Source organism: Macaca fascicularis, chromosome 3 (assembly GCF_037993035.2).
Source record: "Macaca fascicularis isolate 582-1 chromosome 3, T2T-MFA8v1.1".
Lineage (NCBI taxonomy): Eukaryota > Metazoa > Chordata > Mammalia > Primates > Cercopithecidae > Macaca > Macaca fascicularis.
In genome coordinates this window covers 48,243,359-48,261,614 of record NC_088377.1, presented here as the reverse complement: position 1 = coordinate 48,261,614, position 18,256 = coordinate 48,243,359, and the positions used below count along the sequence as shown (strand labels likewise).

General features: G+C 39.8%; 2 protein-coding genes across 5 annotated transcripts in view; one reads left to right on the top strand and one right to left on the bottom strand.

Annotated features, from left to right (window-relative positions):
* ZSCAN25 (zinc finger and SCAN domain containing 25) overlaps positions 1-18,256 on the bottom strand; it is a 69,814-nt gene that overhangs the window by 10,005 nt on the left and 41,553 nt on the right. The gene's annotated exons all lie outside the window — the stretch shown is intronic.
* The window catches only part of CYP3A5 (cytochrome P450 family 3 subfamily A member 5), a 44,773-nt gene that overhangs the window by 21,223 nt on the left and 5,294 nt on the right, over positions 1-18,256 (top strand). The window contains exons 2-10 of one of the 3 annotated variants that reach the window (XM_045389495.2): positions 1,014-1,107; positions 3,508-3,560; positions 5,404-5,503; positions 10,706-10,819; positions 11,082-11,170; positions 12,457-12,605; positions 13,665-13,792; positions 14,891-14,957; positions 17,117-17,277. In XM_045389495.2, coding sequence (XP_045245430.2) covers positions 1,014-1,107; positions 3,508-3,560; positions 5,404-5,503; positions 10,706-10,819; positions 11,082-11,170; positions 12,457-12,605; positions 13,665-13,792; positions 14,891-14,957; positions 17,117-17,277 — 955 coding nt within the window. The remainder of the gene's footprint in view (positions 1-1,013; positions 1,108-3,507; positions 3,561-5,403; positions 5,504-10,705; positions 10,820-11,081; positions 11,171-12,456; positions 12,606-13,664; positions 13,793-14,890; positions 14,958-17,116; positions 17,278-18,256) is intronic. The other 2 variants (XM_015447118.3, XM_074034491.1) reach the window with 2 other exon arrangements.

Here is an 18,256-nt window from a genome sequence, read left to right as displayed (position 1 = left end):
TCCTCCAGTTTTCCATCCCTCAGTCACACTAGAGGGGGAAGACCAGAAAGGATTCAGAACCATCAGTTGGAGGAGTTTGCATGACTCACGAAAGATGAGTTGCAGGCAGGCCTGCCATAGTGAACACCAGGCTTAATGAGTTTTTCCTCAGAGATACTTCATGTACAGAGGTAGTGAACTGACTGCTTTCGATTGACTACCTTGAAAAAGATGAGTGTGCCTGGCACAGTGCTTCTCACGCGAGTATTACCTGAGAAGTATTAGTTGCTGGTTCTTCTGCACACCATCGTTCAAGGACATATGGGTCAACCATCCTCCTCAATAGCTCAAATCAGAGACTGAGGTGTAGCTGAAAGCTGACCACATTTCTATAAGGCCAATAGATGCCATGAACACAGTTGTCAATCTGTAGAAATAACGACTCCATGACTCCTCCAAGGCCTCTCTGTGAATGAAGGTTTAAGGGCTAGATCCTAAAACAGGGTCAGAGATGAGAGGGAAGAAAAAGCATAAAAGTTTCTGAGCAAATTGTAAGGGCAGTGTCAGCATAGGCTCTCGGTGACCTTCTGTGATTGAGTGGATACAGCGATGCAAAATCTCATCATCAATGCAGAAGATAAAAAAAGTCTCACCCTTTCTACCTAGGATGAGAATCCCCAAATCAGGGAAGAGTCCACTTACTAAATAGATATAAGGGAATGAAGTGTCCTGGAAGAATTCCTGCCTGAATCTCTCAGGAGCATTTGAGAACATTTCTCAAGTATTCACTCCAGGACCGGGACTATGAAGACTTCAGCTGCTTTCAGCTATGGGACTTTTAGGGGTCTCAGAGTAGAGTCAGGAAAGGACCTGATGAGTGAATCCAATTACTGCCATTGGAGTTGCTGTTATTATTTATCGTGTACATATTACCTCCCTCTCGTAACCATTCCAGCTCCTGAGTTGGTAACTCAGCAGCCCTCCGATCTATAAAGTCGCAAACCTTGTGACCTGATGTCTGTTTCACTTCATAGATACGGGACCCGTTCATATGGACTTTTTAAGAGACAAGGAATTCCAGGGCCCACACCTCTGCCTTTTTTGGGAAATATTTTGTCCTATCGTCAGGTGAGTTGTTTGAACTTCCTCTTTTGCTTCTCATGGTTGCAAACATCAGCTTAGTTCCATCAGTAAAAATGCTCCTCCTTGGGAGGGAGTTCTGAAGTTTCACATTTTCAGAAATGGTGGGACTGGGTGCAGTGGATCATGCCTGTAATCTCAGCCTTTGTGAGTCCAAGGCTGGCAACTTGCTTGAGCCCAGGAGTTTGAGACCAGCCTGGGCAACACAGTGAGACCTCCGTCTCTAGAAAGAAAAAATTACTGGTGCATGATATGGTAGCCCATGCCTGTAGTCCCAGCTGCTCTGAATGCTGAGGTGGGAGGATTGCATGAACCCAGGAAGTCAAGGCTGTATTGAGTTGTGATTGCACCACTGCACTCCAGCTTGGTCAACAGAGCAAGACGAAGGAAGGAAGGAGGGAAGGAAGGAAGCAGGGAGGGAGAGAGGGAGGGAAGAATGGAGGGAGGGAGGGAGGGAGGGAGGGAGGGAGGGAGGGAGGGAGGGAAGAATGGAGGGAGGGAGGGAGAGAGTGAGGGAAGAAGGGAGGGAGGGAGGGAGGGAAGGAAAAAAGGAAAGAAAAGAAAAGAAAAGAAAAAAGAAAAGAAAAGAAAAGATGTGTAGGCTCACAGCCAGGTTTACCCCAGGGCTTTCTTGCTAACTCTCAGGAGCTTCAGGTTTGCCTCAGTTGAATAGCCCAGATGTCAGGGAGTTCAGCACTTGATGTTCAGGACTTGATGTGCAGACTTTGTGGCACCATAAAGAGAATTTTCTTTTTGCTCCTTGCAGGTTCCCAGGAAGGTATAGTCATACTTAGTTAGTATTAAGAGAAAAGCAGGAAGGGGGGCCCTGGTAGTGGCTCATTAGCTGTGTGTACCAGATTCAAACTTGGCTCTTTGTAGCAAGAGCTCATGAGCAGTCTTTTTTTCCCCTTCCTCCTGAACAACTTTGAAACTTTAGTTTATTAGGCAACCTAAATATTCTCCATCAGGTAATTTGCACCTATTTGAATTCTCTCAAGAACTGTTAAACTCTCTGAGCATATTTCCATGGCTCTATCCCAGCTGTTATAACATCTTTTGCGGATTTGAGAGAAAGAACAAGAGGGTTCTGCTTTGCTTCTTTTCCTTCAAAGGCTGCACCCTATGGGTGAGTCTGAGCAGGGAGTGGATGTAACTGAGATGAGATGGTGGTTGTCCATCAACCTCAGATATTTAAGTAGAAAATGAATTTGGTGTTTTTTGTTGTTGTTTGTTTGTTTTTTACACAAAGGTGCGAACACTTATGCAAAATCATTAGAAAGGAAATAGCTGACAAAATTATGAAGTATTTAATTTTACTGAACAGAATGTCATACATGCCACATGGACTGTAAACTGTGGCCGAGCCTTTGTAGCTACCCTGGTCTGATGCTTTGCCCAACGTCTGGCCCCTGGAGGGAAAGTCACGAGCTCATGTCCAGAAGGCCAGCACCAGCAAGCTGCTCTCCAGCCCAGATTTCCTATCCTGTATACCTGAAGCTTGTTTCTCAGATTCTAACACTCACAACTGAGGCCTCTGTTGTCTGATTACTGTCTGAGAATTCTATACCATTTTACTCTCAATAAAAGCAGTAATTTCTTCTTCATCTTTCCCAGATCAACTCTTATAGTAGATAGACATTTCTGGGACCTTCTTTTGCACAGTTAAAACATCATAGCTGAATCTTAGCAACAGGAAGGTTTGTTTTTACGTTTCAGAAGTGAAAGCTCAAAGCACGCATTGTAATTGGGTGTGATCTGTAGAGGTGGCACTTCTCCATCTTTTCTGTGTTAAGCTAGAAAACCGGAAAGGAAGTCTACTTTCTCATTCACTCACTCACTCACTCATTTTCTCACTCAACAACATGCCTTAGACTTATCTAAATCTGCAAGACTAAAAGAGGCCCCTGGTTTCTTTAACTTTCTAAGTCTGCTAGAATTCTGGAGAGAGCACATGAGATAAATGAAAAGGATACTGATGGAGGAGATAAAAAAATTATGCATTCCCTGCAGACACTCACTTTTCTTCAGCCTCAGTTTCACCCCTGCCCTTGCAGGTGATCATTCAGGGAGTTAGGAGACTTTCGAGAGAATAAAAGAAAAAGCAAAAATACATCAGAAAGACAAGGAATTACTAGTCATAGATAAGGGTGAGTCCTTCAGTACTTGGAGAAAATTCAAGAGTGACTTTAAATTCCCCACTTCAAATATATCCTCTGTTTTCTTGCCTTTCCCTTAAGACATCTCTGAATAAGCTTCCTCCAACTGCCAGTGAAAGATAGCAGGCCTGAGGCCTGATTTCACTGGATGCAACTGTTTTCAGCCCCAGTTAGAGGTAGGGTTCATTCTATTTAAAATAATAATCAAATTGTATTTTGTTTCTTCTCCCAGGGTCTCTGGAAATTTGACACAGAATGTTATAAAAAGTATGGAAAAATGTGGAGGTGAGTACTCTGGAAACCTCCATTGGGTAGAACTGCTGCCGTGATGAGGTTACCCACTGCAAAGAGGATAGTCTCTGCCCAGGGCTTCATGGGATGAAGCTCTTGCCAACCCAAATAAGAGAGAGGTTCTCTGAAAGAAGAGGATAATTATTTGGGAGTAGAATATTGCAGTGGGAATCTGCTTGCCATTATAAATGATGTGCAAATTCAGGGAGGTAAACAAGACAAAGATGCTCCAAGGAAAATGTGAGGAGAATCTCATAACTGTTTTGAGGTAATTATTGTTAGCTACAAAGATTAATAACAAGGATGACACCACACCAAGGTTGGACAGGCAGTTGCTGGGCAGGTGTCCTTGCAGAAATACTTTTGTGTAAAGTTGAAATGGACTTTGTGCAAAGTTGTGGTTTTTGTAGAGACTTTTGTAATAGTTTGTTTCCAGGAACACAGCATGAGAATCCTCTCTTCATAGACTTCTTGGGATTTATTTGTCAGGGTTAAAAAAACAATTAGTGACATCACTTTGGTTCTGATAATGTTCACACTCGCTATTGTAAAACTTTTCGAGGCTTGTCCTACCAAGGATCCCATGTGTCACCAGGTGTCGAGGTCTTCAATCTGAACTAGGCTGGGAGCATTGTTGTAACCACTTTTCTCCAGGCTTTGGGGGCCCAGGGACTCCCAGCATCGCCTTCTGTCCAGTGTCTGCCTATCCCCCTCTTCTTTTTTTCTTCCTTAGGTGCCCTTTTATCACATGTTGTCTCTGACCCTTCTAATATGTGCTCATAAATGCCTGGCATCATCTCCTTCCCATATCGATTCACTTTCATTTAAAAGCCAAAACTCTTTCATTTAGACTTTGAATCTAACATGCTTTTGAAAGAAGGGTTGAGAAATAGTAGAGAAACAGATTTGGAAACCATTTATGCTCCCCTTTTTAAAACTTTCTCTGCAAGTATGGAACTTTTTGTTTTGCTTTGCTGTTTAAATTTAAGCCAAGACTTTTTAATAGAAGGATATACAAGTATTTATTGGTTCATACCATTTTGCTTACTTTGAAGAAGAAATGCTGAATATTCTTAAACCATTGTGTTCCCTGGTGGGCTGATGGGCTGTGATTTTATAAGGTGACCTCAGCCAACTGCAGCAGCTGTTCCCTGTCGTCAGGGCTAGAGTTTTGGTGAGAGCAGTGGAAGAGGTGCAGTGGTGTGTTCGTTCACTAGAAGCAAGCGAGAGAAGGCTTTGCCTCTTTGTACTTCTTCATGTTCTCTCATCAAGTCCTCAGAAACTGCAGCGCTGGCTGCAGGGTGCTGTGGAGGTGGCACAGCCCATACAGGCAACACGACTGAGTAGAAAGAACACACAGCTCTGGATGTCCGTGGTCCCCACACCAACTGCCCCTTGCAACATTTACTCTTTTGAGCATCTAATGATTTACCTGCCTTCAATTTTTCACTGACCTAATGTTATTGATAATGAAGTATTTTAAACATATAAAACATTATGGAGAGTGGCATAGGAAACACCCATGTATGCACCATCCAGCTTAACAAATGCTGTACTGTCATTTCTAACCATGATGTCTTTAAAGAGCTCTTTGGTCTTGCAATGTCTCTTCCCTGTTTGGGCCACATTACCCTTCATCGTATGAAAACTTGGGTGGTTCCTGTGTCAGACTCTTGCTGCGTGTCACACCCTAATGAACTAGAACCTAAGGTTGCTGTGTGTTGTACAACTAGGGGCATGGGTTACATGATCAGGATCAAAGTCTGGCTTCCTGGGTGTGGCTCCAGCTGCAGAATCAGGCTAGTGAAGTTTAATCAGCTCTGTTGTCCCCACACAGAACGCAAGATGGTCAACTCCCTGTGCTGACCATCACAGATCCCGACATGATCAAAACAGTGCTAGTGAAAGAATGTTATTCTGTCTTCACAAATCGAAGGGTAAGCATCCATTTTTTGAAACTTAAATAATGATTGATCCATTGATTAAATTTTTATTTTGAAAAAACTTATATATTCACAAAGAGTTACATAAAAAATGGACAGGAAGGTTCCATGTACTCTTCATCCTGTCCCCTACAATGGTAACATCTTGCAATCCTGCGTTAACTATAAATATAGTATATTCATATTAGGTTGGCGCAAAAGTTAAAATGGCAAACTGAAATAACCTTTGCACCAACCTAATACTATAGTACAGGAAATTGACTTTGATATAGTTTACAGAGCTTATTCAGATTTCACCAGTTTTACATGCCCTTGTTTGTGTGTGTTTATGTGTGTGTGTAGTTCTAAGCAAATTTTTCACATTCGTAAATTTGCGCAACGACCAGCACCATCAAGATGCAGACCTATTCCGTCACCATGTGGCTCCCTCCTGCTAGCCTACAGTCACAACATGGGGTTTGTCTTTTTCTCTGACAGGGTCTGTATCAGAGCAAACTTTCTATTTGAGGAGGCCAATGTATTAATATTTCCTTTTATGGATTGTTATTTTGGTGTCAAGTCTGAAAATCCTTTGCTTAGCCCTCCTTTCTACATTGCTTTTTCTAAGAGTTATATAGTTTAACACTTTACAAAATGTAACTCTATTACCCATTTTGTGTTAATATTTGCATAAGTTATCAGATTTAGATCAAGGTTCATTTTTTGCGGACTATGGCTGTCCAAATGTTCCAACACCATCTTGGAAAGGTAGGCATATTGTCAAAAATCAGCTGAGCTTACTTTGTGCATCTATTTCTTATTGTTTACTCTGTCCCATTGATGACTGTGTTTACTCCTCCACCAATACCACACTGTGGTGACTCTAGTAGCTGTACAGTAACTCTTAACATCATATAGAGCGATTCTTTCTACTTCATTGATTTATATTTTCAAAATAGTTTTAGCTTTTCTTATCCCTTGCCTTTCCATAAAAATTCAGAATAAGCTTATGTGTCTACAAACAAACCAGCCATAATTTTGATAAGAACTGAATGAAAGCAGAAGTATTTAATCTTTTGGCTTCCCTGGGCCACAGTGGAAGAATTGTCTTGGGCCACACATAAAATACACTAACACACACACACACACACACACACACAAAAGGTCCGTTTATAGTTTTCATTATATCTACCACCTCAGATAAGCAAAAATGTCCTCACATAATAATCCTAATTATTCACTGCCCCATTCAGAGGGTCTTTCAAAATCATTGAACAGTCCCAAGTTTGCAATCACTGATACAGAAAATTTACATATCTAACTAAAAAAAAACTTCACTACTTTTTTTGATATTTTTTATTATAAAAGAAAAGAGGACAACATAAAACCAGTGGAGTACTTGACATTGTTTTTGAGAAACTAATGCATCAGTATCTGGCTTGATGGAAGTAGTTGCAATTCCCAGTGAGTTCTCAAGGTGCTCACCAGATATTTTGGTTCTAGTTTTACTCTTCATGTTCTTCATCCTTGAAAATAGTAGCTCACAAATGTAAGTGCTGCCAAAAAGCAATGACATGAATTGTGAAGTGAGGGATATTTGTCACTGGGAAGATAGTATCACAAAAGTCTAGTAAAAAGGGATGATCAAATTTTTCTTTAAGTTGAAAGTCAGATTGCAGCTCTCGGCATTCCATTTGAAAATTGGTAGGTAACATATTTATGTCAACTGAAAATGGAGTCATAAATATACCAAAATACTGATTATTTTTTCAGAAAATTTGAAATACCTGTTTTCAAATTCCTGTATCAAATTGAAAAGCAAGGCTGCATATTTTTGGCTGTTCACAGGACCATGTTTAGCCAACACATCAAAATGCATTCAATTGTTTGCCTTAATTCGAGCTTGCCATAATTTCAGTTTCATTTGGAATGCTGTTATGGTTTGAAATATTGTATTATTAAGTTGGTTTTCACCTTGAAGACATAGGTTTAACTCACTTAAATGGGCTGTCAAATCCACTAAAAATGCTAAGTCTGTAAGCCAGTTTTCATTGGCAAGTTCTGGCACAAATTTTGTGTTTGATACCATAAACGGCTTGATTTCACATCACAAAGCATAAAATCTTTACATTTCGCCTTGACTTAACTGTCTTACTTCTAAAAAGGGAATGACGTTGCTAGAGTCAGCATCCATACTTTTAAGGAATTCCTGGAACTAGCGATGATTCAATCCCTGGGCCCTGTAAAATTACAGCCTTCATGACAATTGGCATGACGTTATCCATTTTTAAAGCTTGTGCACATGGATTTTCTTGATGTATTATGCAATAATACTTGATCAAACGTGAGTTTTGTGTGGCAATTGCATCATCTTCTATTAATTGTACAAGCCCTTCTCTTTTACCTACCATCGCCAGGGCACCATCTGTAGCTGTATCAGATATGTTTACAATGGACAAAGAAAATCACTTTAACGTATTTTTCATTGCTTTGTATAAATCTCTTGATTTAGCTGTGTCTTTTAATGGCACGGTGACATTTCCATTTCTTCAGTGACATTATATTCATCATCAATACTTCCAATAAAAATAGCAAGTTGTGCCGTATCTGTAGCGTCAGTCAGTGCCTTCATCCATCACCAAAGCATACAATTTTAAATTAGCAGTTTTACTCTCCAAACATCTTTCAATAGATTTCCCAATTTCTTCAATTCTCCTGGCTATAGTCTGGTGAGACAAACTGATTTTAGAAATATCAGTTTCTAAAGGCAAATAATATCTACCACATCTTCCATACATTGCTTAATAAACTCACCATCAGTAAATGGTTTTGATTTTTTTGCTATTAAATTTGCTAACACATAACTCGCTTTTACCTTACAATAGAGTTCGTTTGAGTTGTAACTATTTTAAATATCTTTTTTGTTGAAAAGAGACTTTTTTTTTCAGTTCTGCTATTTTGTCCTTACAACATATACACACCAAATTTGTCAGCAGGTTTTTGCATATAATGCCTCTTCAAACTGTAGTCTTTGAAAACTCGCACAAATTCCACAGAAATTAAGCAGAGTGCTTCGCTATTTGCCTCAACAAGAAAAATAGTCATTTGTCCACTTTTCATTGAACAATCTTCCTTCATCCATAATTTTTCTTTCTTAGGGTTCTGTTTTCTTTTTAAGACATTGTGGAAGCCATTCTGGAGTTAAAAGCATTATAATAGATAAGCAACTATATTTACTTTTATTATGAAAATTAACAGATACAAAAATAGAAAGCAAGGTTTAATAATCAAATAAGAATACTTACATGTCTTCTAAATAATATTAAACATCTATCATTTACAAAAGTAGGTTGAAATATTATTGATAATCGCTGTGTTTTACTTGCCAAGTCACCACAAACACACCTAATATCTGATGGTGTCAATTCAACTGTCCATGATTGGTAGATAACACACTGGAAGTCGCACACCACCATAAAACTGAAGCCACACATGCATACAAATAGTGAGAGTGTCTGCTGTACAGCAGCGCTCTGCCTTATCCAGAATACACACTTGAATTCTTTGTCACAATTCACTTCACGTAGCATTGCAATAGCGTCCTCTCGCTCTTTATTTTGTTAGTTAATTTTAAAGGTTTTTCATTTCTTCTAGCTGAACTGTTTGCAATTATAATGCAAATTATGGATACTAGTCCATTATTTGTGGATGTAACATACTCTGATTATACCTTTCCATTCCATTGTCGTCTACAAAGTTCACCCTTGAGAATCGCATAGTCAAATTACAAAATTACCAAAAGAAATCGCAAAAAAACTCAAAATGTTTTAAGAAAGTTTCCAAATTTGTATTGGGCTACATTCAAAGCCATCCTGGACTGCATGAGGCCTGCAGGTCACAAGTTGGACAAGCTTGAATTAAACCAATAGAACAACTTGGGTATAATCTGTATCTTTATGATGTTCAGTCTTTCATTCCATGAATATAGTACGCCTCTCCATTTCTTTAGCTTTTGTTTCTTTCCTGAACATTTTGTAGTTTTCAGAATGGAGATCCTGTACATCTTTTGTTAGATTTACACCAGAAATATTTCATTTTTGTTGGAGTAACTGTAAATGATATTGTTCTTCTTGTATTTTCAGATATTGATTGTTGTTACATAGAAATCTGAATAATTTTGTGTGCTGAGTTTGTATCCTATAGCCTTGCAGAACTTAACTTCATTCTAGAAGTCTTTTTGTATATTCCTTGACATTTTATACATTGACAATTATGTCACCTGAAAATAGAGACAATTCTATTATTTCCTTTCCAATCTGTATGCCTTTTATTTCTTTTTCTCGTCTAATGTATTAAGACATCCAGTATGCTCTTCAGTAAGAATGTTGAGAGTGGGCATTTTTGAATTCTTCTTGATCTTGGAAAAGCCATTCAGTCCTTCATCATTAAATGTGATTTAACTGATTTTTTTTATAGATTGTCTTTATCAAGTGAAGGAACTGTCCCTCTCTTCCTAGTTTATTGAGATTTTATCATGACAGCTGGAAGTATACATTTTAAAACAAAACATAGTTGTTGAAGATAAGAGAAAGTTCCAAGCATGCTGGCTTGATAGTCCAGCCCCAAGTTGGGAAAAAGAATTATCCCTTTCTTTTTCCTTCTATTTATGGAATAAAAAATTAAGAGAAAAGAATTTTCATGGAATTGCATTATTCCTTCAAAACAGGCTTCTAGTCTTAAGTATTACCTACTTTTCTAAAAAATCACCACATCATAGCATAACTTTTTCAAGTCGCCCATCTGTAGGTGTATTAAAGACAGAGCTGGTTTGAGGCAACATACAGTCTTCCCATCTGTCACCAATCCTTTTCTACTCTGCACACTCAGAGGAAGGGCTAGGTCTTGTTCCTGTCTATTCCACTGGAAGAACAGTTCCCTACCACGTGGAGCATTTGCACTTAAAAGGAGACTGAGATAGAGAGGCAGGAGACCACACCAGATGGCTGGGTCTCCCAACTCCCACCCCTGCCCCACATACACTCAGAAGAGGCTAGATATCTAGGATCTCTATTGAGCATCTTGGATGTGGCCTGCCATAACATTATATACAGTCAATAAATATTTGTTAAATAAGTGATGCCTCTTCAACATATTTTGTGCAACCATGAAGATCACCACAAGTAATGTGAGACAAAACGCTTCCGCTTTGAACTCTAGCCTTTAGGTCCAGTGGGACTTATGAAAAGTGCCATCTCTATAGCTGAGGATGAAGAATGGAAGAGAATACGGTCATTGCTGTCTCCAACCTTCACCAGCGGAAAACTCAAGGAGGTATGAAAACAAGATGAGTTTTAATTAGAAATGTAAAGAATGAATCTGGGGACAGGTAGAAAGTAAGATCACAGTCCGTTTCCAAGGGGTAGTCCACTGAGTTCAAGCTTCCTAAAAATGGTCTTTTATCTTTATGTACAGAAAAGACATCACAAAATTCATTATAAAATGTCACTTACAGCTCCGTGCTGGAGAAAGCCATGTCCTTCTGGGACTTGAGTCTGCACATTTAACTACAGGTAGTGATCTGTTTTGTGCTTAGATGTTCCCCATCATTGCCCAGTATGGAGATATGTTGGTGAGAAACTTGAGGCGGGAAGCAGAGAAAGGCAAGCCTGTCACCCTGAAAGAGTAAGTAGGAGCACAGCCATGGGGTTCTGAGCTGTCATGAGCCCTTCCAGCTGCCTGCCATGGAGTCAACAGTCCCACTGTTGGGTTACTGCAGTGACCAGACAAAAGCAGGGCAGTGCTGCAACTCCAGAGAGACACCTAAGAGGGAGTGGCCCCCGTGAGAAGGCAAGTCAGCAGGGGAAAAGGGCCTTATCTCATGTGCACAGGAGCCAGGATTTACTTATCTGTTAACTTGTCACCATAAATATTCTGGGAGATTAAATACATACTTTAGAAATAAAAAAACATGATCGTATCAAAGTGTTGAGTGTAGTGGATATAGAACTGTGGGTAAGCAAGCATTTGGTACTTGTTGCCTTGCATTGGGTAAGATGGGAAAGTCACAATGGGGAACTTGGAACAATTTCAATCCCTTCATGGTTTTTCTGAGAATATCAGCAAACTACGAACTATTAAACCTTCCCACTACTTCCTTTTCCTCCAATCTCAAAAAAGAAAGGGTGCTAGAAATGCTATATGTAAGGCAAGCCTATTATTTGCTGTCTACACCTGTATGTGCTTCAATTATGCAAGAACGACAAGTGTAATCTGAGCCTGTCCTGGTCAGACTTGGGACGTGCGGTCACTCAGCTATAGGATTCTCCAAATCAATGTTGGAGAGATCTATTTTTTTTAACCAGAACATTCTTGATTGTCACATCTTACAAAAATGACTCTGCTCTCAGGGCAACTTCAGGTCAGAGGAGCTGGGGATAGTGGGGTTTTCCAGAGCTTTAGCAGGGATTGTAGAGAATAAAGGATGATATTTCTAGGAACTCAGAACAGGGTGTTGCTGTTTTGTAAAGTGCTGAAGAGGAATCGGCTCTGGGCATAGAGTCTGTAGTCTGACAACGCCACCTTTCTTGAATCCACGAGAAAGAGTTAATTATTCCACTCTTGTTCTGCTGAAGCACAGTGCTTACACATCTTATATCATCCACACTCAATACATGCTACTGTAATTGTCTGATAATGGGTCTCTGTCTTCCTACGACTGGGCTCCTTGACCTCAGAGGTGAGTCTAACTCAGCTTGGTGTCTCCATCACCCCCAGCATAGGGCCAGTTGCATCACTGGCACCGGATAACCACCTTCTGAGGGAGTTGATGGGAGATGACTCAGCAGATAGTTCTGAAAGTCTGTGGCTCTTTATCTGTCCTAACTGGACATGTGGGTTTCTTGCTGCATGTATAATGGAAGGATGGTAAGAGGTGCTGATTTTAATTTTCCATATCTTTCTCCACTCAGCATCTTTGGGGCCTACAGCATGGATGTGATCACTAGCACATCATTTGGAGTAAACATCGACTCTCTCAACAATCCAAAAGACCCCTTTGTGGAAAGCGTTAAGAAGTTCCTAAAATTTGATTTCTTAGATCCATTATTTCTCTTAACAAGTATGTGGACTATTATTTCTTTCTCTCTCCCTTTCAAAATAACTGCTTTCTTGACATAGAATTCACGTATCATATAATTCATCTACTTAAAATGTACAATTCCATTGTTTATAAGATAATCAAAAATATGTATGACCATTACTGTTGTAAACTAAATGTTTTTGTCAATCTAGAGCCCTCATACATTTTAGCTATCAACCCCCAACCACAAACCCCATCACCCTAAGCAACCAATATAGATTTGTCTGCCTCTGTAGATTTGTCTATTCTGGACACTTCATAGAAATAGTATCATTGATTTTTCTGTTGTTTCTTATTCTCTATTTCATGAGTTTGTGCTTTAGTCTTTGTTGTTTTCTTTCTTTTCCTGGTTTTAGGTTTCATTTGCTCTTTGTCTTTTAGTGTTTTGTGGTGTAAATGGTTATTATCAGTTTGAGATATTTTCTTCTTTTAAATTTAGACATTACAGCTATAAATTTCCCTCTGAGCACTGGTGTTGGCTACATCCTGTGTTTTGGTATATCATGTCATCTATTTGTTCATCTCAAAACAATTTCTTGTTGCCCTTTTGATTTCTGCTTTGACTCACTGGTCACTTAAAACCGTATTGTTTAACTTCCACAAATGTATGAGTTTCCCAAATTTTTTTCCCTACTGATTTCTAGTTTTATTCCAAGGAAGTTGATGTATATATGCTCTGTATCATTTCCTGAACAGCATGATTAAGTTAAGCAGCAGATTATGGTCTACATTAATCCAAAAACTCTAGTCCAATAGATAAAGGCTAAAAGGTCAAGGAATGTAATTCTATTCCTTTGGTCAGTCCAAAGACACAGAAGGTGCCTTTGATTTCACTGCTGTAGTGGTGTTTCCTATGTATAGACCTGCCCTTGCTCAGTCACCGGCCTGAAAGAGGGGCAAACATGATAAAAGGAATGGGTTCCAGTTGAGAATCATGATGTTCTTATTCTTATTACTGGTAGAGAAAATTATAATTGCTCCAGGTAAAGTTTGCATTTTCACTATGATTTCCTTTTGTTTGTTTTGTTTTTCCCACAGTACTCTTTCCATTCCTTATCCCAGCTTTTGAGGCATTAAATGTCTCTCTGTTTCCAAAAGATGCCATAAATTTTTTAAATAAATCTGTAAACAGCATGAAAAAAAGTCGCCTCAACGACAAACAAAAGGTAAAATCTGGTGGTGGTTAAATGACGATGTTTAGTTTTTGATAAACTTAGATTTTATACATACGATAGTGCATGTGTCTGTATTTTTAAACATAAAGACAGAGGACTTATGTTTAGAACAAGAGAAGTCATTTGGTAGAAATAAAGAAGGAGATTGGGGAAGGAGATGAGAATGAGTCAGAGAGACAGCATTTAAAACTTGCTATCAGGCACAACAATTAGTATGTCATGATATAAACAGTATTGAGATATAATTTTACCACTTCTCTTCCCTTCAATAAATTGTCAAAGGATAAAGTTTCCTGTTTGAAAATATATTTTACTGGTATTATGCTTTCCTCATATCACAGATTGGTAAACAATCATTTTAAGTCCAAGACTCTTATTTTACATATTCTGCAATGAAGGGTCCTATCAGGCTACCTGCCGACTGCTGACATGTAGCGTGTGATAAATTTGAGTGCTTCACAGCCTGGAGTGAACAGGGGTCTTCTCCAAGAATTGAGGCTGCAAGGTTGGCTAACTCAGCTTTGCCTTCAAGAGCCCTAGAGGCCAGCTGAAGGATGTCTGCAGGTCAGGGAGGCAGGATCAGGTAACCCAGCTGTCACTGAATATTATCTAAAGTTTGAGAATGTTGGAGTATTTGAAAATGCTCCCCCAAAAAAGCTGCTGATGAGTTCTGGAAATGTCAGGAGATAAATCTATATGGACACTGCTAAAGAAAAAGGTAGAAGAATAAAAGATCCAGGACTTCTTCCTGGGTAAGCAGTTACAACCAGAGATGGAACCTGGCAACTCTTCAGCCAGAAAGCTGTATCCAAAAGACCGAGAAGATGAGGAACAGGGAGGGCAAAGGCCAAAAAGCAATTAGACATGATAGCTAGATTTGTTCAGGAAAACATCCTGCTTTCCAAGGATTTAGATGAATGTTTTTGTTCACTGGTGACGAGGCAACACCCGTCAGCCTTCTGGTCTTCAAGAAACCATAGGGAGGCTGAGGGAGGGAAGTCAAGAAGGGAGGCTGAGGACTGCACTTTTGATTTACTTCTGACTTCATGAGTAACTTTCTGCCAATGAAATCTCTCTTTTTGCTGCTAGCACCGAGTGGATTTCCTTCAGCTGATGATTGACTCTCAGAATTCAAAAGAAACTGAGTCCCACAAAGGTAACCAAAGAGTGCTTCTGAGGGCTACTGGCAGGAACACTAAGAGGGAGGCCCTTGTTCTGAAAATGTGCAGGAAGTATTCCAGGAAGATGAGAATTTCTGCCACATAGCAGAACAACACACATTTAGATGTTATAAATAGTAGCTGGAGGCACTTTCCAGAAGCCCACAGGTATATCCATGTTCCAGGCTTGAAGGGCAACCCCAAGAAAACCTAGAATGTTTGGAGGAGAGTCAGTGGTTTGTGGATCACCTACATGAGCTCATATGCCAGTTCTCAGCCCCCTCCAGATCCAACAAGTGAGAACCTCTAATTGGAAATTTATATCAAACATACCGATCAGGAGGCACACTGTCCCAGTAAGGGTGATTTTAACTGGCAGTACTTGATGAAAGTGTATTTGCCAGGTTAATCTACTGTAAAGTTTTGTTTTTCCCTTTGAAATGGATAAGTAACTAATGGGGGAAACCTCTGAGACCATGTAAATCTACTTCAATCTTCAATCTTTTATCTACTAGTTTTATGACCCATGGATGGTTTTGACCAAAACCATTATAACTAAGACAGTGGCAAAACGATAACCATGGTCAATTTCAACCTACCAAAATTTGGCAACCATCTCACAAAATTCTCGAATACTTAACAATTGGTTCTAGAGAGCAGGGCTGGGCAGACTCCAGTATACCACTTTAAACATGTCCATGTCTACATCTACTTCTGTCTGTCTATCTATCTGTCAATCATCTATCTGTCTATAATCTATCAATTAATCATCTATCTATCTCAATAAAGCTTGCTGTGCTAAAGAAAATAGTCTTATCATTTCACTGTTTCATACAGAAATCACTAGACACCTATAGCTATTGAGTACAGGACATGTGGCCAATGTAACTGAAGAACAATTTTTAAGAGTATTTAATTTTAACTGAATAAAATTTGAATTTAAATAGCCATGGGTGGATAGTGGCTACCAGATTGGACAGCAGAGCTCCCAACTTTAAAATTACAGTTCGACTTCAACTCAGTATAATGGGGTTCAATGTAAGTGAATAAAATAATTGGATGGTTGAATTTATCCATAGCAGCATACAGAAATATTCACTGGTAAATCAGAACTCTATAGACCTTTCTCACACTCATTTTATATTGTGTTCGGTTGTGAGTTACATGGTTGCAGCAGGCACCATATTTATTTCTGTGTTTCAGGTCTCTAAAGGTCCTAATCTAGTCCTGATCAAACAGACCAGTGATGGATCATCGTGAGCTTCTCTCAGGAGAAATATCGAGAGAGGCCAACTTGTAATCATATGAACTTCTGCTATTTTATTAATGCCATTCATCAGACTACAGTCAATCACCACGCTTCTGGCTTTTTGTCTGTCTCTGCTGTCTTGCACACCCTGAGATAGTCCATTCTGAGAACTGTACCCTAGATCTTATATTGCCTGATGCCTGTCAAAGATGTAATCCATGCTGCTTAAGTGAGGTTGTACACACAAATCACCACATCTCCTGCAAGTTTGCATTTTGATTCAGTAGTTCGATGGTGGGGTTTGAGATTCTGCATTTCTAATACGCTCCCAGATGCGACTGGTGCTGCTGGTCCATGAAACACACTTGGAGTAGCAAGAGGTGATCTGTAGCTCAATATTGGTCCTTTAAGTTCCCTCAAACATATATAGAGAAAAGGTCCTAAATATTGCAAATTCTCTCAAGTTTGTCAAGCTATATTGGAATTCTCTCAAAGTTTGTCAAGCTCTATTGTAGAAAATCAAATTTTTCTTGGGGAAAGGCTACCCCATATTTACTTACAGATAAAGTACTTTTAGGATCATTCAAGGCGCACACCCATAACACTGAGTATGTAAGACAGAAATGCTCTCTCTGGAAATTACAGCAGTGCTGGTGCTGGGATGCCATGAGGAGGAGTGGATGGCCCACAATCATGCAGACCTTGGGAAAACCTGGATTAAAATGATTTTGCCTCATTCTGGCCCTGTGTAAGATACACATCAGAATGAAAACCACCCCCAGTGTGACTCTGAATTGCTTTTCCATTTTTTCCTCTTGGGATTGGAGAGCTTCACTTAGATTTCATCTCAGCTGTGATGTTGTACGTTGACCTGATTTATCTAAAATGTCTTTCCTCTCCTTTCAGCTCTGTCTGATCAGGAGCTCGTGGCCCAATCAATTATCTTCATTTTTGCTGGCTATGAAACCACCAGCAGTGTTCTTTCCTTCATTATATATGAACTGGCCACTCACCCTGATGTCCAGCAGAAACTGCAGAAGGAGATTGATGCAGTTTTGCCCAATAAGGTGAGGGGATGACCCCTGGAGATGAAGGGAAGAGGTGAAGCCTGAGTAACAATGCCTCCTCACCACTCCCCAGGAGGATTTTTATGAAAAGCATAATCACTGATTCTTTCACTGACACTATGCAGAAAACCTCTGAGGAGAAAAACAACGGGAGAAACATAGGAAATGGTTGCTACTGGCAGAAGCATAAGATCTTTGTAAAATATTGCTGACCCTGGTTCATCTGCATTCTGTTACCACAATAATGCTAAGTAACAACAACAACAAAAAAAATCAAAAAACCTCAGTGGCATCTAATGATAAGCATTTATTGCCCACAAGACTGGACAGTGAGCTCTGCTGATACTGGCTGGATTCGCTCTGGTGTGGCTGTGGTCTGACGGAGCCTGGCCCTGGGGGCGTGGTGCAGGCTGACTCAGCTCTCACCACACCTGTCTCATCATGTTCCAGTCAGGTAGCCACTGGCAAAGAAGTCAAGCTAGGAACCAGGGTATCTGACTCCTGAACTAAACTCTTAACCTCTACAGAAGCCTCCCAAATATAACACCAAGTGCTAGGTACCTATCATCCAGTTTTCAGACTTCTGCCCAAACTGGGATCCTTTTTGGTGTGAAGAGACCTGGCCTGTGGGGCTGACCCTGGTGTGGCAGTGAGGCAGACACAAAGGGATGTTTACATCCAGCCCTGAAGATTACAGTCCAGCCCTGAAGCAACAACTAGGGGACTGTTCCAAAAGGAGGGGATGGGGCTGAGTGTGGAGTTCTATTCTCTTCGTAACTTTAACAACTCATTGTATACCTTGGTAGCATCCAATCATAAATGTATTGTGTCATATTTGTGATAGAAAGGAACAAGTTTATCCTCAATTTTACTTATTTATTTATTTATTTATTTATTGAGACAGGGTCTCTGACTCTATGACCCAAGCTGGAGGGCAGTGGTGCAATCTCAGCTCACTGCAAAGTCTGCCTCCCAGGCT